Source organism: Microcebus murinus, chromosome X, assembly GCF_040939455.1.
Source record: "Microcebus murinus isolate Inina chromosome X, M.murinus_Inina_mat1.0, whole genome shotgun sequence".
NCBI classification, from domain to species: domain Eukaryota; kingdom Metazoa; phylum Chordata; class Mammalia; order Primates; family Cheirogaleidae; genus Microcebus; species Microcebus murinus.
This window is the reverse complement of record NC_134136.1, coordinates 125,625,996-125,646,320: the sequence shown is the minus strand read 5'-3', so window position 1 is coordinate 125,646,320 and position 20,325 is coordinate 125,625,996. Positions and strand designations below refer to the sequence as shown.

The 20,325-nt window shown below is 47.7% G+C and overlaps 1 protein-coding gene across 3 annotated transcripts; it reads left to right on the top strand.

The window, feature by feature from the left end:
* The first annotated feature begins 3,664 nt into the window (after positions 1-3,664).
* On the top strand, positions 3,665-8,176 carry EOLA2 (endothelium and lymphocyte associated ASCH domain 2). 3 transcript variants are annotated; one of them, XM_012777359.3, is made up of 5 exons: positions 3,665-3,888; positions 5,001-5,053; positions 6,340-6,481; positions 6,561-6,843; positions 7,639-8,176. In XM_012777359.3, exons 3-5 carry the CDS (start codon positions 6,476-6,478, stop codon positions 7,860-7,862), a joined length of 513 nt encoding a protein of 170 aa, XP_012632813.1. In that variant the 5' UTR covers positions 3,665-3,888; positions 5,001-5,053; positions 6,340-6,475; the 3' UTR covers positions 7,863-8,176. The 3 variants fall into 3 exon arrangements, with proteins under 3 accessions (XP_012632813.1, XP_075855335.1, XP_012632812.1); XM_012777358.3 differs by lacking the exon at positions 3,665-3,888 and adding an exon at positions 3,986-4,437; XM_075999220.1 differs by lacking the exons at positions 3,665-3,888; positions 5,001-5,053 and adding an exon at positions 3,985-4,437.
* Positions 8,177-20,325: the final 12,149 nt, after the last annotated feature.

The window sequence follows — 20,325 nt, the reverse complement described above, 5'->3', positions numbered from 1 at the left end:
AACCTATGCAAGATTAGACCCAGACTTCATAAAGAGCTCCAATGACTCCATACCAACAGGATAAGTAACTAAATTAGAAAAATCGGAAAAAGACATTTCCCAGAAGAGGAAAGTGGACTGACCAAGAAGTATTTGAACGGAAACCATGAATTTGGGTCACAGTAGTCCCAGACTGGTGGTGCCTCAGAACACTGGGCAAGAGCACTCTCTGGAGGAGGACACCTTCCTCCTAGGCCTCAGAGTCAAAGAAGCACAGGGAGGAGAGGTGGCAGCATTCTGGAAGGTAAAGTGGAGAGGCGAGGGAAGAGAAAGGGAGTCATAGGCTCAAAGGGAGGAGTAACATAGAAACACACTGAGCATAAAGAATGGCTCTGTAGGGTAGCATCTGAGCTAAAGAGAGGGACTGCACAGGCAGCGATGCTGAGCACAAAGAGGGAAGATGGCTGCAAGTTTCCAGAGGACTGCTCCAGCCAGGGAGTCTGCCCTGCCGCAGCAGTAAAAAGAAGAGGAGAGGGATAAGAAGTGCAAAGGCAAGGCTCAGGTGGCCACTGGGGTGGACAGTGAATTCTGCAGGGTGCCCCCTGGGTATCAGAGAGGGAGGAGAACTTTGGGTGGGTGCTGTGGTCTTGGGAAAGGAGCAATGTCCTGGTGGACAGTCAACTGTGAAGAGATCTTTGGGAAAGGCAAGGATTTCCTAAAAGGAAGACAGCCATGATGGCATGATGGGGATACAATCAAGGTCTGGAAAAGAAGTAAGCAAAGCTTGAAGAGGAGACTCACTCCTGGCCCTAGTTGACTGTGTGTCAGTGGGAAACAACCATGACTGAGCAGCAGTGAGAGAGCAAAGCAAGGAACCTGAGAAGGCCCTGCCTGTCCACAGTTGGCTGACACTGCCTGTGGGGTCCAGTGTACCCTTGGAGGGTCATGTAGTGGAAGGCGGAAGTGGGAAGAGTCTGGGGAGATGAAGACTGACCTCCCAGAGATGAGCAGAGTGGGAGGAAGGGAAGGCCTGTCCCTGCCAGGACTTTTGTTAATGAGAAGAGATGCAGGAGCTGCCTATGAAGAGCATGTGATATGGAGGTCAGAAATCAGAGCATTTTCAGGTTTGGTGCTGACTTGCAACTGGTATGAAAATTAAGACTGTGATGCATTCTGGTGCCTTTCACAGGGGTAGCCAAACACCACCTCTATCCCCACCTGCAATCTGGTAAAGCCATTCTTCCTAGGCCCACCCACCACCATAGCTGCAAACTGGCCTTGCAGCTGCTAACCTGGGACATGCTATCCTTGTCAGACCACAGAATAGACCTCTGTTGCTCACTCCCACCCAGGGAGATTGTGCACTATCGAATTGCACTGCACTTCTCAGCATGCACAGGAAAATGAGGAGCAGCTAGGAGAGTGAGAAAAATGAACCCTCACAGTATGGCCACGGGTTTCCCTGCTAGCAGCCATGTATGAGTATCTGGCTCATGAGGCAAGTTGTAGTTCTTTAAACAGGACATGATAGGAACAACAGCTGCCCACCATTTAGGGAACCCTCACTTGTGATTTGAAAATGCTCCTAGGAAGTTCTGAGGCGTTTAGCAGAAGCTGGCCACCATTCACAGGGGAAGGAGCCCAATAGGGGACACCAGCATGGATGGAAATTGGAGTTGGTGATCTTAACGTCCCTTGTAGCCCTGATGTCTACATCCCATGAAGAGGGAAATGCTCCCCCTCACCTAATCGCCAGCATTTCTGTTTCCTTGAGCTCCTCCAAGGAGAGAGTAGGTACATTTCACTAGAAGAGAAAGCAGTCCTTTGCTGACTCAGCATTTACTAAGCAGATACTGTGTCCCAGCACTGGGCTTATGGAAATGAGTAAATCACAGGCCTTGCCTTCAGGGAATTCAGAGACCCTGCAGAGGCCACAGACCCTCAGAGAGGGATTACAATCGTGGGTTACAAGAGCCTAATGGATGGAGGGTGGGGGCAAGGCACAAAATGATACCGGATCTTGGAGACAAAACTCCTTAACACTTGGGGGTGAAAAAGCATATGTAATTTTATACTTGTGCCTTGAGGGAGGACAAGAGTTTGCCAGAACAAGAGGAGGCATGCATTCCAGGCTATGGGAATCACCTGTGCAAAGTAAGGAGTCCTGGGAGAGCAGGCTGAGTCAGGGACCAGAGACCACGCAACACAGTGTGACCTTGAAGAGTGTTAGACTGTTAGGCAGTGAGGGTGGAGAGAGCTGGGCAGCTCCCCAAGGTGTGTGGAAGCCTCCCCAGGGTTTTCTGTTCTTTTCTATTTTTTTTCACACTTTTCGTTTCAAGGAACCAGCAGGGTTTAAAACGGGATTGCTGGGGACAAATTTGCAATTTCCACACTAAACCAGTGCAGCGTAGAGGACAGGCCAGAGGGAGGAAAGACAGGAGGCCTTCAGACTGGTTAGGAAGCTCATGGAATCGCACAAGCACGAGACTGTGAGACCAGAACTCAGGAAGAGCAGTGGGGACACAGCAGAGGAGCATTTTTTTCTTATCAGGTACTTCAGAGGCAAGGACATGGAAGTGGGTTATCTAGTCAATGTGGGGGAGTAGGGAAGGTAAGGAACAAAGGAGCAAAGCCTGGTAGCACTGAGTAATGGCTGAGCCCCTGAGCTGAAGAGGAAATGCAGGTTTGACCAGGAAGTTGGGTTGTGTTTTAGGCAACTTAGGTCTGAGGGGCAGCAAGACATACAGAGGGGGGATTTTTCGCCTCACTTGTAAAAAAGGTCTTAAAATGACAATCCCTCCGTACCCCCACTGGCACAGCAGCAGGGACAAAGGAGAGCCCACTAGGTGGGAGTGGGAATCAGTCCTGCGGTGCAAGACTCAGACAAGAGTTCCTTGGACCCAAGCAAGAGTTCTCGCTCCTCTCACAGTTTCCATGCCCTTTGGGGTGCTCTCTGGGGTACACAATGAGGGTCCGGTTAGGTCGCTGAGGACCCCTGGGGTTGCCATTTTCACTCTTGCCTAACGGTGCAGCAACCAAGCACCCTCCTCCAGTTCTGCCCTGCTCCTCCCTCAGCTCTACCCCAGCTAATTTTCTATCTCCACCCCCTACACAAAGCTCTGTCCCCTCCAACTCCCCCAACAAGTCAGTCCTGCTCCTCCCACAGTCCCACCTTCCTTCTCCTGTAGCTCTGCCTGGCTCCTCCCGCAGCTCTGCTCCCGTCTTCTCTTCCAAATCTGCCCCCAGCTTCTTTCCCCCACCCAGCTCCGCTCTTCTCCCACAGCCCAGCCCTGCTCCTCCCTCATCTCCATCCCCAATTCCACCTCTTCTAGCTCTGACCTGCTCCTCCTACCCCTCTGGCCTAGATCGACCCCAGCTCCCCCTTTTCCAGCTCTTTCCCACAACCCTGCACTAGCACCTCCACAAGCCAGACGGGCTCCAGCCTGGCTCCTGCTCCGGCTCCTGCTCCTCCCACACCTCGCTGCCAACTCCTCCCCCAACGCTTTGTGGACCCCGCCCTTCCCCTCCCCAGCGGGGCACTGCTCACTCCCAGCTCCACCCCAGGCTGTGCGTTGACCCCTCCCCCAGTTCCTTCTCTGGTGGGCATCCGTCCCGCCACACCTCGCTGTTCCCGCGGCCCGGCCCTGCTCCTACCGTAGTCCCGCCCATGACTCCTCCCACAGCACTTTCAGCTCCGCACCCTCCGTCACAGCCCTACCGCTCACAGGGCTGCGGGCTGGCCTCGTCCCGCCGCCTCCCCTTCCTCTTCCTCCCTCCAGTCCCCTTTCCTCCCTCTGGTCTGCCCTCCAGTGCGCTGGTCTCCAGACCGCTGGCCGCAACCTCGTTTGCCGGCGCGTGTGAGGGGCCACTGAGTCAAATGGCGTCTCCCAGGGGCCCGTGCGTGTTTACGTAAGTGCGTGTCTTTGTAGCTGCGTGGATGCGTAAGTACGTGGCTGTCTGCTTGGCTGCATACGTGCGTGCAGGGGGTGTACGTGCGTGCGTGGGGGTGTACGTATGTGCGTGGGTGCGTGCCTGTCTGCGCTGTGCGTAACGGGTGTCTAGGGCTGGACCAGCGCGGCAGGGTTAACTCCGGCGAGTCCCTGTCACCCGCCACCTGTCTCCCCGAGGAGGCCGTGGCGGCTTCGCACCAACACGGGCTCTCTGCTGACGTCGTCTCCTCGTATGAGCGTGGGAGCTCCTCATCCTTGCGCTGGTGGCCTCGCCGGGCTGCGGGGAGGCGGAGGACTGTGCTGCCCAGTGGCCAAAGGCTGCAGTTGGCCCCAGGCTCCCGCGAGACCGGCTGAGGCAAAAGAGAGCCAGCAACCGTCCCGCCGGGGCCTATGTGCTCTGCCCTCTGCGCACACTACCTCCGGGCTGGGGTTGCCCAGGCTGTGGGGCTGGCGACCCCCTTTCCTGTCCCCTCCTCCCACCAACGTCTCACATCCCTGCTCCTTCTAGGTGCGCGTGCCCGCTTGTGTCTGCATGCAGAAAGCAAGTGTGCTGCTCCGTGTGCAGCAGCCCCAGTTCGGCCCTGTCCTCCCACCTCCAGCTCCTACCTTAAGCTGTGAACTAAGACCTGAGGCTGGGTGGTGCCCAGCTCTGTGGCCCATGGCACAGGGCTCAGCGTGGCTTACCCAGAAGTAAATCGAGGGAAATGGTATTTAGGCACCCCAAACCTTTGCCCTGTGACAATGTGAAGGCAGGTGTCATTTTTCTCCTCTTGGATTGGGGGTGGATGCTAGGCTGTAAGAATGTGAGCCACTTAATGAAATGATTTTCTGCCTTGTTGGCTGGTGCATTGTGTGCTCCTTGACCCAGACAGGGAGGTGTGTCCCACTGCTACCATTAGCAGAACCAAGCCAGATGTGAGGTGCCTATGTGTGTTACTCATAAGACTGGCCATCCCAGCTCTTCTTGGTCTCTGAACCCTGCTTAGTAGAAGACCTTCCTAGTACCCTGAGCCAGCATTGCTGACTTGTGCTTAATGACCTTTTCTCCTTGTCACCCTTGTCATTGTGCAGGTGAAGACACTGAGACAAGTGGAAGACTGTTTTCTCCTAGGGCCACAGAGCAGGTACTCTGCAGCACCAGGCAGGAGGGGACTCGATCCCTTCATGCTGTTACATCAGTTCTCACCAGGGATTCCACCCTCGCAGTTCATGTTTGATTGTTGTGATTTTATGGCGTTGATGAGAAAAGGGTTGGCCAAAAAACCAAGTGGTGAAAACTAGGCAAACCTTTGTTCTAGTCACACATCCCAGTAGAAGAATTAGGAATGTGGGGAACATTCAGCCTCCCTAATAAGTAATCCAAATCCAAGGAATAGGGCGATCCTTTGTCACCCATCAGCAGAATGGGTGGTTGGTGGAGTGTGCATGGGTGGGTCTTTGTGGAAGGCCATTTGCTGGCAGTACCAGCATCTCAGATGTGCTTGTCATGTGACCCAGGCATCCTCTTCAGCACATGTTCAGACAGTGAGTGTTAGGGGTGATACCGTTTTAGTAGCAGGAAATGGGAAGCAGCTCGTCACTCTCCACCAGTAGAGGGATAGTTAGGTAAATTACGGGACAACCAGCAGCAGGATGCCACGCAGGCATTAAAAAATAAGGTATATGCAGATGTACAGAGAGAATGCGCTTGATGTGCCATTAAGTGGAAAGGCCATGCCTTACCTTTTGGAGACGTGTGGGGAACATCTTACACATATGTGTTAGTTTGGCAAGATGGCCATAACAAAGGGCCACAGACTGGGTGGCTTACACAACAGACACTGGTTGTCTCCCAGTTCTGGAGGCCGGGAATCCGAAATAAAGGTATCGGCAGGGTCGGTTGGTTTGTTCCGTCCCTCTCTCCTAGCTGTGGTGGTTGGCTGGCAGTCTTTGGTGTTGCTTGGCTTGTAGAAGCAACACCCCAACCTCTGCCTTCCTCCTCTCGTGGTGCTTTCTGTGTGTGCATCACTGTCTCTAATTGCCCCCTTTTTATAAGGACACCAGGCATTTGGGATGTGGGTCCACCCTAATGATGTCATTTTTACTTGACTACCTCTGTAAAGCCCCTGTTTATGAAAGGCCACATTCTGAGGTGCTGGGGGTTAGGACTTCAACACATGGGTTTTAAAGGGACACAGTGTAGCCCCCAATAACCTACAGGGCTAGGGAGCTGAGCATATTGGTGGCAGGGGCAGGGCTAGGGGAAGGAAAGAGGCGGAGCCCAGGACTATCCCTCTGTGCAGGAAGCCAGCTAAAGCTAGGCACGACTCTCCGTAGGCCAAGAGGGCCCTCCTTCCTTGTGTTGCCCCAGGGCTCAATGACCTCTGTCACAGCACTGACCACACTCTGTCCTTTGTGTGCCTTTCTCTAGCTGTCCCTGCCCTAACTCGGTGAGCTCCCCAAAGACTTCCTGGGATGGTCCTGAGTCCTCTGAATCCCAGCCCCTTCTATTGGGCCTACCGTGGCACAGGACATCAGTGACTGCGTGGTGACAAGAGCAGCGGACTATGGAGGTCAGTGAGGTTTAGAGCACCTGGGAGACATTGGGGAGCTCAGAGGCCTGGTGTGGGACGTGCCTCTGTGTTTCCACAGGCCACACGGCGCACAGAGAGCTCACGGAAGATGAAATTTGGCTGCCTCTCCTTCCGGCAGCCTTATGCAGGGTTTGTCTTAAATGGAGTCAAGACCATGGAGACACGCTGGCGTCCCTTGCTGAGCAGCCACCGGAACTGTACCGTTGCCATCCACATTGCTCACAGGGACTGGGAAGATGACACCTGGCGGGAGCTGCTGGGGGAGAGGCTGGGGATGACTCCTGCTCAGATTCAGGCCTTGCTTCAGGAAGGGGAAAAGTTCGGTCGGGGAGTGGTAGCTGGTAAGTGATGACGTTGCAAACGTTGTGCAGACAACTCCAAGAGCAACCACCCAGGATGTTGCTGGGGAGTTTCGTGGCTTCTGTTTTCTTTTGAACTGGTTGGTATGTTTGCTGTGGTTTCCTTGAGCAACACAGCTTCTAAGGGGCAGCAAGGGGCCCCGGGCTGGGGTCGACAGGCCTATGTTCCAGGAGCTCCAGGAGATCATTTCTCCACTCTGGGCCTCAGATCCTGTTTGTGATCCGAGAGGCTGGGTCAGCTCCATGTCTGCATGTGGTGTTTGGCTGTGTGTGCACAAGTGTGTGTGGCAGAGACCACGAGAGGTAGCACAGCACACCGATCAGGTCAGGTGGCCTCTAAAGTCAGGTGGCCCACTGCTTATGGCATCCTGGGCAAGTTCCCTGCCCCCTGGGTGGTTGAGGTCAGACATCAGCACCTGTCACCTGGTGAACTACCTTGACATCACCCGTAGGTTCCCTGGCTGGTGGCTGGTGCCCTTCTAATCTGTAACTACTGCCCTCAGCAGTCTTGCTTGGAGCCGCCCATTACTTGTGTGGCTTCCTTGAGGGCAAGGCCTCTCCTCTTCCTTTCTGGAGCCCTCCTGCCTCGCCCAGGACTCCCTGAAGAGTTTGGCTTGTCATCACTGTGCAGGAAGAAGGACTCGGCTGGCTTCATGTCTTTTGGGGGGATACCATCTTAGTCTGTAGCGATTGTGACTTTGAATAAGCATGTTGTCACACAGGCAGGCCTTTGGCTATGGAAGGGAAAAACATCTGTGTTTTTCTCTCTGTGCACAGGGCTCATTGACATTGGGGAAACTTTGCAGTGCCCTGAAAACTTAACTCCTGATGCAGTTGTGGAACTGGAAAATCAAGCTGTGCTGACCAACCTGAAGCAAAAGTACCTGACTGCGATTTCAAACCCCAGGTGGTTACTGGAGCCCATGCCTAGGAAAGGAGGAAAGGATATCTTCCAGGTAGATATCCCAGAGCACCTGATCCCTTTAGGGCATGAGGTGTGAAGAGTGTGGGCTCCCAAGAGGAACATTGCTGAGAAACCAGCTAAATCATGACACCATCATGGAGCAGGCCTGTGTACATCAGGTTAAGTTTGAATTGTCCCTGCACTGGAGAGCACCACTCTCTCCTTCACTGGAACAGATGGAATGGGGATGGGGCTTTCCTTGTGTGAGACCCCTTGGGGGTCATTGACATGGTCTCAAGTACTTTGACCTTTGGGTAAAAGGAAAAGCTGCCATGGAACGTCTCAGCGTTTCCGCTAACTTTGGGCCTACTGATTTCTGGATTGTACCAATAAATGTGTTGTGGATAACCACTTAGTGTTTGGGCTTCCCTTCTATGTTTTTCACTCTTTTTGTTCCGCCCAAAACTCATGAAATGTTTGAGCAGCAGCCACAGGACGTGGCAGAAAGTCTGGCACCTGACCCTGAATGTTTGCCTGAGACCGGCCATTAATGGACTGACTTGTCCAGGATGAAGAGGACATCAGCCTTAGAGAAGCTGTCTGACCTTTCGTTTCCTCTCGCTGTGTAGTAGGGTGAGGTTGACTTTGAAAAGTAATAAGTAGTGTTGTTTTCTTGCAAATCTTTGTGTGTGTGTGTGTGTGTGTGTGTGTGTGTGTGTGTGTGTGTGATTTCATAGCAATGTTTCTAGTGGTGGTTATCTGTGAGGATGATGGGCTCCCCTCCCCCAGGTATTGACTTCTGAGCCCTTCTCTTCTGCGCAAGGAGGTAGGTGGTCATACATCCCCCGGCAGATGGGGGGGCCTGACTTTCGGGTGGGTCTCCTTGGAGGGCCCCTGGAGGCTGGGTTAGGGATGCTGAGCTGCTGATCAGAAACTTCCTGGCCACCTTGGGGCTGTAGGGGGACCCATGAGGAAAGAATCTCTTCTTTCAAGACCGGTGAATTATGTAAGGTGATACTGCCAAGATCAAGAGCAAGGCTGTCCTGTTTCCTGAGCAAGAGGCAGGTCCCAGGGGACCAGATCTTCCTGAGCTTGCCCTCAACACTCCCGAGCAGCCCCTTTTGCTAAGTGTGTGAAAATGCTGCTTCTCCAAGTGAAAGAGGACAGTGGAGAACAAAGCCTGTCTCGGACGGGATTTTCAGCCTCCTGGCTTGTGCCCAGGAGAGGTGTATAGTATATAAGGTTGGAAAGGACACAGACTCGAGATTCTCATTTAAATTGTTTATTTACTCCCGTGGGGTTTTATTTCTCTTTACTAAGACCGAAAATGGGTTACTCATTAGAAAATGGCAATTTTTATCGGTCATCAGTGGCCTCTGAGTTTAGGGAGTTGGATTGTCCTTGAAGTGTTCACAGAGTGCACACTTGTAATCTTCAGAGCCCTCCTGCTCCTCTTCCGGGGGCTCATTAGGAGCCATGACTGAGAGGGCAGCCAGCAGGATGGAGTAGCAGGTGTTGTACAAAGACATTACAGAACCGTAATCTGGGATAACCTGGGGGCTAGCAGCCACTTCCCCTGCGCCTTCCATTGGGGCAGTAGCCAGAGGCGCAAACGTGGCATTCCCAGAGGTGCCCTCCCCACCTGGGCCATGTGGCTCATGAGTGGGATAATTTTCCTGGGGATGCCCAGAGATGCTGTTCATGGGACAGACACCAGAGAACATGAAGGACTGGGTGACACTGGGTCCCTGAGCATTGGGAGCTCCCATCTGGGGCTTCTGGTTGGCTTCTTTCTTCGCATTATTGTGATGGATTCGTGGGGAGTGTCTTGTAGCTACCAGTTTCTTTCTCTTTAGGGTTGGTGCACAGGATGCTTTCAGAGCAGTGTTTCTCAGGTAGCCTTTCTTCTGAATATTCTCCAGGAGTTCGGGCTTGTCTCTCTGAAAATTGGAGTTGGAGTAGATCTGAAACAAAAGAAACATTTCAGCCATGCTGAGATAAAATGTTCATTTTTTCCCCACTTCCCCAAATCATAATGGTCTTGTTTTGCAATAGAGAAAAGAATGTTTTAGGTGGCTGCCAGTGTCATTAGTCCTACAGCATGACCTGACTAAAGAAAAACTATTCATAGATTAAGGTGGTTTTATACACACATGCATAATATATATAAAAACATATATATCCACTATATATAAAAAATGTGTGTGTGTGTGTGTGTGTGTGTATGTGTATGTGTGTATATATATGTGTGTGTGTATATATATGTGTGTGTGTGTGATATAACGTTAACGGGCCTCTCTGAGACTTTACTCAGACCTTCAGGTTATCACTATTGTAGTTTAATATCAATATAAGTTATCATCAGAACTTAAACTCCTGCGTGATATCATCATTTTGGTGTCCTATGAAGATGTTTGAGTAACAGAGAAAATGTGTAACAGAAATACTTTGTATGTTACCATCATCCTCTTGTTCCCTGGAGCATGAACTGAAGAGTTGTTTGGGCGTATTTTGCTGAATCCATAGAGGTTAAGTTGTCGAATGAAACTCTTCAAGCTGTCTGTTTCAAAAATCTTCTCTGCACCTCTGCGGCGAAGAATCTCCCTCTGGAAAAGATCGTCCTCGATGATCACAGTCTCTCCATCCTCACTCCAGTGCACAGACTTGAAGATGTCATTCTCCACTATCATCCAAAGCTTTCTTGGGAAGGAGAGCCCACGGAGGTCAGTGTTGTCTTCCATGTTGGCCACATGTTGGCTTTGGTCTTCCAGTGGCAGGTTATCTTGGGAGCCTGGGTCTGGGCTCACAGCGTGGTCGCCGGGCCTGTCCAACACCTCCCTTGAATCCAGATTCGGATCAGTTGAAGAATTAGATGGAACCCCGCTTGCTGGCTCTCCACCAACAGAGGGGGCCAGCTCAGGTTCGTATTTCTCTTCCATACTCTGACTAGCCATGAAACTACACCAGCATCAGGAACATTTTGTACCCAAGACTGTTACCACTATCCTAGCGAGTCAGAAATGCCTTTGCTCAGCGTAGGGACACCCAATAAATACCCTCCACAAAATTCTAGAGTCTTGGTCGTGGAGCAACCAGCTGCTTAAGTTACCATCCTCTTTATTTGTCATGTGATGTCACAAAGATGGCTCACAGCCAATCTGGAGAGGGGGCCCTGGCCCAGTGTGGGGGAGAGGACGGGTGACAGGGCTGCCAACTTCTCTCTTTTCTTAAAGTGATAAGGTCATTGTTCCAGTTCCCACAAGTGTCCCCCACCTGCTGACAGGCACTGTTCCATGTTGCCAGGATGAGTTGAGAAACCATGGTCCCGTGGCCACTCCCACCACTGAAGACAGGGCAGGGGTGGGAGGGTGGGCGGCTGCTGGCCTTTCTGATTTGCTCAAGGACCAGCCCCCAGTTAGCCTTAGCTTGCATATCACCAAGACTGCCTAGCTCAGATGGGCCCCCAGTGACTCTACCTCCCAGGAAGCGGTGCTCCCTATCAGGCTGGTTGGCCTACTCTCAGTTGGTAACACCCCTATTTTCCTGTTCCCTCCCCATCTCCTTCCTGCTTTGGTCTCTGCCAACTACTCCTAGTGGTTGGTTGGATCTGCTCCACTAGGTGCAAATAAAGAGTATTTCTTACTGCCACTGGGTCAAGATGTCCCCAGAGCAGACTGTGCCTGAGTGCTGTGGGAGTGCTCCTCTCATTCCTTGACCGTAGTGTTACTCACAGCACCAGGTGTGACTGGATGGCCACATCCTCAACTTTGTTTGCCCCCACATCTCATCCTTGTGCAGATCACAATGGGATTACCTTTAGTTTCTATTTCTTCCCCCATAGATACTGCTCTCTTTGCCCAAGGCCCGCTCATTTTTGAGGCCTGCTTTACACTACCCTAAGGAAAGTTGCTACTTGTTTAGTTAGATGTGACTAAAGTAATCCAACACGGAAATACCCTTCAATATGTATTTGAAAATAGATGAGAGTCTGGGTGAGTAGGGAGCCAGGAGGAGGGAGAGAACCCAAGTGAAACTCATCTTCAGCTACCCAGGAGAGGATACACATTCTTTTTGGTAATACATGTTCTCTAGCCGTTGTAGACAACTATATTCTGAATACTCACTCTGTGTAGGGAGACAGAGTGGTAAAGTGGAAAGGCCCAAGGCTGAAAGGATCCTGAGGCCTCGCCCCACTAAGTTGTTCCCTTTGCTCCCTCTAAGGGGCAGCCCCGAGTGCAGAGGGTTTGGAAGAGGTTCTCCCAAGGTGCCTTTCTGTCTAAGGGCTCTCTGATCCTTAATCGTGTCCCCATGTCTGGGTTTGGGCTTGGTTCATGGTCCTCAAGCTTTTAAACAGGTTTACAAAGCATCCATTCAAGGACTCAGTTTAACCTGTAGGCATGTGCCGTTGGAGGCTAAGAATTAAAGTGGAGGCCACTGGTGATGTCTCCAAAGGAGGCGCCTAGAGTTGGCAGTTAACAGCCAGCATCTTTCATTTACATACCAACATCTTTTTTCTTAAACAGATTCTTAATATTGAGAATGATCTTTCATTGTGGGGTTTGTTAGCTGTGAACTCTGCTGATCACTTCAATAAAGGGATCTGGCCATTGAGTGGGAGGGGGATGGCAGTGAAGGAAATGACTGGGAGAACCACAGCTCTGGCATCCAGCAAAGACCCGTTATTTACTTGATTTGACTATGACACACTTATGTCCTATGGGTTCTGTAGGACCTTTAGCTATCATTCTCCTCTGTTTACAGAGTCTCAGATGTCCACAGGGATTAAGAGTCTAAGACATCAAGCTTCTCTTATCCCGTGAGGAGGAAACGCTCACAGCGTTGACTTGAGGCTAGTCCAGGAAAGGCATTATGGGAAAGCCGGCTTCCCACCGCTAAGCCCTCTCAGGCCCAGAAGTTCGACTCTGGGACCTCCATCTGCCACTCATGCAGTCTTTGTGAAGCACCCACCATGTGCATGCCCCTTTGAGAAAAATGATTGGTTTTCTCTTCAGTGCTCCAAGGGCCCCCAGACATGACCCCTCTGCATCACCGCCTTGTGGATGGAATCACCATAGTCAGTCAAGCAAGCAGAGCACAGCTGCCTGGGGGATGAGGACCAGTGGCCCCGTGGGAAAAGGATTTCAGTCTCGATTCGCTGCAGCTTCTGTGTGGCGATCGGGAGCAGCGCTAAGCTTGTGGCTATGGGCCCCAGGCTTGGAGCTGGCCACGGGGCAAGACTCACTGGGTAGGCCGTGCCTGCCGCCCCTCCTTTGCCCCACCTTAGCCCTACCCCCTTGCTGTGTCCCTGCCTTCTCAGGAGCTTCCTCCATACTGATCTCTCCTCTGGGATTCAGCCTGTGTCCCTGCAGCTGGTTCATCGCACCATGGAGGGTACTTTCTGAACGTGGCTGGGAACTCAACAGTTGTTTATGCACCAACTCCTGAAGACATCCAGGGCCTTCCTTTCCCAGCGTCATTAGCCACGGGACTCCTCTTACAGTCTCAGGCATCCACCACGCCAGCCACCCGTTAGCCTCCTTAACTCAGCATCTGCTCTGAGCCAGGCCCCCTGGTCCCCTGGAGCCCCTGGTGCTATTCTCTGAGCATGCCATGAACTGCCCTGCCAGTGACAGTGATCATGCTGTCCCTCATCCAGGAACACCCTTCTCTACCCAAAGACCACCCAGCTTGTCAGGGTCCAGTTCCTCAAGTTCCAGGTCACCACATGAGGCTATTTCCAGAGGGCTGGCCCAGCACAGCTCTCCAGGTCCACTTGAGTGCCTCCTGGGGCCAGAAATAACTTGAAGGGATCTCTCACACCTAGGAGACTTGGCTCACTGCTTTTCCTTTTGCACCCTTTACTTTAAACTGGCCAGTCAGGCATTTGCCTGTGAATTTAAAGTGACCCACACCCTGTTCCTCCGTATTATCCTGCTAGTTGCTTCCCCCTGCCTGACGCTTTATTCTTGCCTCCCTTGATCCAGGAATGGAAGACGGCCCTCAGCACTCATTGTGCCCTCCCTGCCCAGTATCTCTAACCAGTAAATCTTGGAGTTAGTTGTGGTGATATATTGAACTGGCACCTTCCATCTGAACAGCCAGGGGCTATCCCAAGGCTGAGTTTTACCCAGGACACCATAGGGAACACAAGTTCAGGTTCCTGATGCCAGAACGATGGTTAGGCAGGCATAAACTACACGTAGGTCAAACAACGGCCACAAGGGTGTCTGCCAGTAGAAACAAGTTTCCTGTGTGAGGAAACCCCTGGCCATGGGTCAGACAACTAGGCATGTGGCCATCCCCCAGGGAAAAAAAGTATCCCGTGAAAGGCACACTGTAAACACCCACATCCAGCTCCCCTTAATTTCCCGTTGGGGCAGGGTCACTAGCTGCTCTGGTACTGGAACCCTAAGTTAGCTGGGGGCTCTCAAACCAGCCCCTTAATCAGGGGTCCCCATGAACCAAACCAACGAAAATTGAATAAATCAAAGAATGAGACAGACGAGGAATCTACCCATTTTAACCAAGCAGCCTGTTTCTATTTATCTATTTGCAAAAAGAAGTGTTAGCAACTATTCAGGTTCTTCCCTGTTCGGCTATTAAGTAGCAATTCTATAATATTATCTAGTATCCCAAGACAGAGTTAAAACAGGGAGAACTGGGTCTAGAAGTCTGACTCTATGAAAGGGACCACTAGCACAAATTGAACAAACAGTTGCATTAGGGATGTTGCTGAAGTTAGCTACTGAATGAATTAAAGGATCCCTTAGGGTGTGTAAAGATCTGGGTTTGGCATGACAGATCCAAAATTCTGCAGAAGCTACTGATGGTAAAATGCTAACTATAGTCGACCCTTGAACAGCACAGATTTGGATTGTGTACAGGTCCACGTATAGGCAAATTTTCTTCCACTTATGAGACAGCAGGTCCTACCCTTCCTCTCCCTCCTCCTCCTCAGCCAATTTAACATACAGATAATGAGGAGGGAAGACCTTCATGGTGATCTACTTCCACTTAATAAATAGTAAATATATTTTCTCTTCCTTATGATTTTCTTAATATTTTATTTTCTCTAGCTTACTTGATAAGAATACAGCATATGATACAACAGACACAACGTGTTAATCGGTTGCGTGTTTTATTGGTAAGGTTTCCAGTCAAGAGTAGACTATAAGTAGTTAAGTTTTGGGAGAATTGTTATAAAAATTATATGTGGATTTCTGACCACAGGGGGTTGGCAACCCAACCCCTGTGTTGTTGGGGTCGACTAAACACTGTTATGCTTCCAAATGAAAGAGGTAGGCACAAGCAACAAAAATTAAGAGGAATAAGGCTATCATTGTGATAGAGGGTCTGGTTCTGAAGTCATCAACTTCTTGTCCTCGTTTGCACTTTCAATGTATCTGCTTATGGCTTTGGACATTTTGGTGAACTCTCTGAGTGGCCCACACACCAGGCATGAGGCCTGCCCCTTAAAGTTTACATTGAATTGTTCAGCTCCAGCTTATATGGTGTCAGGAACAGAGCAGTTCATGTTCTGAGTTGGAGAGTTGTAGGCAGATATTGGAAAAAAGCTAGAAAAATTCAGAATCAAGCACAGTCTACATACAGATAAAACTCAAGAACTATTAACAGGGCTAGAATCTAATAACAGGTGTACCATAGTTTTTCTTCTGAAACATGATTTTTCTCTCTTTACTCATCTCCATTTCAACCAAAGATAATCAGAGTAAGACTAATTTCTTTTTTGTTTGTTTGTTTAGATTTATTTTTTTTTAATTTCGGCATATTATGGGGGTACAGATTTTAAGGTTTCAATAAATGCCCTTTCCCCCTCTTCCCCCACAAGTCTGAGTTTCCAGCTACTCATCCCCCAGATGGTGCACATCTCACTCATTATGTATGTATATACCCGCCCCCTCCCCCCTCCCACCTGCCCAATACCCTATTACTGTAGTACCTATGTGTCCATTTAGGTGCTGCTCAGTTAATACCAGTTTGCTGGTGAGTATAAGTGGTGTTTGTTTTTCCATTCTTGGGATACTTCACTTAGTAGTATGGGTTCCAGCTCTAACCAGGAAAATATAAGATGTGCTATATCACCGTTGTTTCTTAGAGCTGAATAGTACTGCATGGTATACATACACCACATTTTATTCATCCATTCTTGGATTCATGGGCACTTGGGCTGTTTCCACAGCCTTGCGATTATGAATTGTGCTGCTATAAACATTCGAGTGCAGGTGTCTTTTTTGTAGTGTGTCATTGGATCTTTTGGGTAGATGCCCAGCAATGGGATTGCTGGATCCAATGGTAGATCCACTTGTATCACTTTAAGGTATGTCCATATTGCTTTCCACAGAGGTTGAACTAGTTTGCAGTCCCACTAGCAGTGTGGGAGTGTTCCTCTCTCTCCGCATCCACTTCAGCATTTATTGTTTGGGGACTTTTTGATAAAGGCCATTCTCACTGGAGTTAAGTGATATTTCATAGTGGTTTTGATTTGCATTTCCCTGATGATTAGAGATGTGGAACATTTTTTCATATGTTTGTTGGCCATTCTTCTGTCTTCTTTAGAAAAGTTTATGTTCAAGTCCTTTGCCCACATTTTAATAGGGTTATTTGATTTTTTCCTGCTGATTTTCGGGAGTTCTAAGTATATTCTAGTTATCAGCCCCTTATCAGATGCGTAGAATGCAAAAATTTTCTCCCATTCTGTAGGTTGTTTGTTTCCTTTCATGACTGTTTCTTTAGCTGTGCAGAAGCTTTTAAGTTTGATCATGTCCCATTTATTTATTTTTGTTGCTGCTGGGATTGCCTTTGGGGACTTCTTCATAAACTCTTTGCCTAGGCAAATATCTAGGAGAGTATTTCCAACATTTTCCTCTAGAATTCTAATAGTTTCATACCTTAGGTTTAAGTCTGTTATCCAACGTGAGTTGATTTTTGTGAGACGTAAAAGGCGTGGGTCCTGCTTCAGCCTTCTACAAGAGGCTATCCAGTTTTCCCAGCACCATTTATTGAAAAGGGATTCTTTTCCCCAGCGTATGTTTTTGACTGCTTTGCCAAAGATTAGATGGCTATACGAGGATGGTTTTATATCAGGATTCTCAGATCTGTTCTACTGGTCAATATTCCTATTTTTGTGCCAACACCAGATTGTTTTAATTACTGCAGCTTTGTAGTATAGTTTGATATCTGGCATATTGATACCTACAATTTTGTTTTTGTTGCCTAGGATTGCTTTTGATATTCGGGGTCTTCTCTGATTCCCTATGAAGCGTAACATTTTTTCTATATCTGTGAGGAATGCTGATGGGATTTTAATAGGTATTGCATTGAATCTGTAGATCAGTTTGGGTAGTATACACATTTTAATGATGTTGAGTCTGCCGACTCACAAGCATGGTATGGATTTCCATCTGTTTACGTCCTCTGCTATTTCCTTCTTCAGTGTTTCATAGTTCTCCCTGTAGAGGTCTTTTACCTCCTTCGTCAAGTATATTCCTAGGCACTTTAATTTCTTTGTTGCTATTGTGAAGGGAATTGAGTCTTTGATTTGGTTCTCAATTTGATTGTTGTTGGCGTATATGAATGCCTCTCATTTCTGTGTATTGATTTTGTATCCTGAGACTTTACTAAATTCATTGATCAGTTCCAGGAGTTTCTTGGTTGAATCTTTGGGGTTTTCTAAATATAATATCATATCATCAGCAAACAGTGAAAGTTTGATCTCTTCTGCCCCTATTTGGATACCTTTGATTCCACTTTCCTGTCTGATTGCTGTAGCCAGGACTTCCAGCACTATGTTGAATAGAAGTGGAGATAGTGGGCAGCCTTGTCTGGTTCCAGTTCTAAGTGGGAATGCTTTCAATTTTTCCCCATTCAGTATGATGTTGGCTATGGGTCTGTCATATATGGCTTGTATCATTTTTAGATATGTTCCTTCTATGCCTATTTTATTCAGTGTTGGTATCATGAAGGGGTGTTGAATTTTGTCAAAACCTTTTTCTGCATCTATTGAAAGAATCATGTGGTCTTTGTTTTTGCTCCTGTTTATGTGGTGAATTGCATTTATAGATTTACGTATGTTGAACCATCCCTGCATCCCTGGGATGAAGCCCACTTGATCGTGATGGATTATTTTTTGATAAGCGTCTGGATTCGGTTAGCTAGGATTTTGTTGAAAATATTTGCATCTATATTCATTAGGGATATTGATCTGTCGTTTTCTTTTGTTGTTGCATCCTTTCCTGGTTTTGGTATCAGAGTAATATTTGCTTCATAAAAGGTGTCGGGGAGGTTTCCATTCTTCTTGATATTATGGAATAGTTTCTGCAAGAGGGGTATTAGTTCTTCTTTGTAAGTGTGGTAAAATTCAGGTGTGAAACCGTCGGGACAGGGAATTTCTTTTTAGGGAGATTTTTAATTGCTGTTTCTATTTCAGCTGTTGATATTGGTCTGTTCAGGAAATCTATTTCTTCCTGGTTGAGTCTAGGAAGGCTGTGTGTTTCTAGAAATTTGTCCATTTCCTCCACATTTTCCAGTTTGTGTGCATAAAGATTTTTGTAGTATTCATAAATTATATCTTGTATTTCTTTGGGATCAGTTGTGATATCTCCTTTTTTGTTCCTGATGGAGCTTATCAGAGATTTCTCTTTTCTGCTTTTCGTTAACCTAGCCAATGGCATGTCAATTTTGTTTATTTTTTCAAAGAACCAACTTTTTGTTTTATTAATCTCCTGAATAGCTTCCCTGTTTTCAATTTCATTTAATTCTGATTTGATCTTGTTGATTTCACTTCTTCTGCTGGGTTTGGGGTTGGTCTGTTCTTCTTTCTCCAGCTCTTTGAGTGGTTTCATTAGATTGTCTATTTGTGATCTTTTTGACTTTTGGTTATAGGCATTTATGGAAATTAACTTTCCTCTCAGAACTACTTTAGCTGTGTCCCAGAGGATTTGATAACTTGTCTCTCCATTGTCCTTTTGTTCATAGAATTTTTTCATTTCCTTCTTGATTTCTTCATTTATGAAGTAATCATTTAGTAGGAGGTTTTTTAATTTCCACGTTTTTGTGTAGAAGTGTGAGTTTCTGTTAGGATTGATTTCTACTTTTATTCCACTGTGATATGAGAAGATACATAGTATGATTTCTATTTTTTAAAAAATTTCTTGAGGTTTACTTTGTGTCCTAGGATATGGTCAATCTTAGAGAATATCCCGTGAGCTGATGAGAAGAACGTATATTAAGTGGATTTTGGGTAGAATGTTCTGTAAATGTCAGTAAGACCCAATTGTTCTAGAGTTTTGTTTAAGTCCATTATTTCTTTATTAATTTTCTTTTTGGAGGATCTGTCTTGTGCCGTCAGTGAGGTGTTGAAATCTCCGGTGACTATGGAGTTACTATTAATCCATTTGCTTAGATCCAGTAAGATTTGCTTTATGAATCTTGGTGCACCTAAGTTGGGTGCACATATATTTAAATTTGTTACCTTTTCTAGTTGAACTGTGCCCTTCACCATTATATAATGACCATCTTTGTCTTTCACTACTTTTGTTGGTTTAAAAACTAAATTGTCTGAAATTAGAACTGCCACGCCAGCCTTCTTTTGGCTTCCACTTGCCTGGAATACTGATCTCCACCCTTTTAATTTTAGTCTATATGCATCCTTGCAGGTTAGATGTGTTTCCTGAAGACAGCATAGATTTGGCCTGTATTTTCTTATCCATTCAGCCAGCCCATGTCTCTTGAGCGGAGAGTTTAAGCCATTCACATTTATTCAGAGAACTGATAGGTAAGGTAGATTATTGTTCATTCTGTTGGGCTGTATGTTGTTGCTTTGATTTCTCTCTTGAGCCATAGTAATATCTGGCCTTTAATCTTTGGGTTTTGGTTGTTTTTATATTCGTGAGTTTTTATTATGGTGTTCTGTGTGTAACACTGTTTTGAGTTCTTCTTGTAGGGCTGGTCTTGTCTTGGTGAATTCTCTGAGACTTTGCTTATCTGTGAATGTCTTAATTTCTCCTTCATATATGAAGCTTAGTTTTGCAGGGTACAAGATTCTAGGCTTGGTGTTATTTTGTTTTAAAAGAGTGAGAGTGTGTCCCCATTCCCTCCTTGCTTGTATTGTTTCAGTTGAGAAATCTGGAGTTATTCAGATCGGTTTTCCTTTGTATGTAACTTCCTTCCTGCGTCTAACAGCTTGTAGGAGGGTCTCTTTTGTTGATATTATGGTCAGTCTGATGACTACATGGTGTGGTGTTTTCCTGTTTGCATTGTATCTCTCAGGAGTCCTTTTGGCCTCTTGTATTTCTAATTCTAGGTTACTGGTTAGACCTGGGAAGTTTTCCTCAATTATTTCTTCAAAAAGCTCATCTAACCCTTGGGCTTTTTCTTCCTCCTTCTCCAGAATCCAGTAGACCCGTAGGTTATTTTTCTTCGTATAATCCCACAATTCTTGTAAGCTTTGCTCATGTCTCTTATTTTTCTGCTCTAACTCTGTGATTAACTCATTTGATTTGAATGAGTTTTCTTCCAGCTCTGAGATTCTTTCTTTTGTC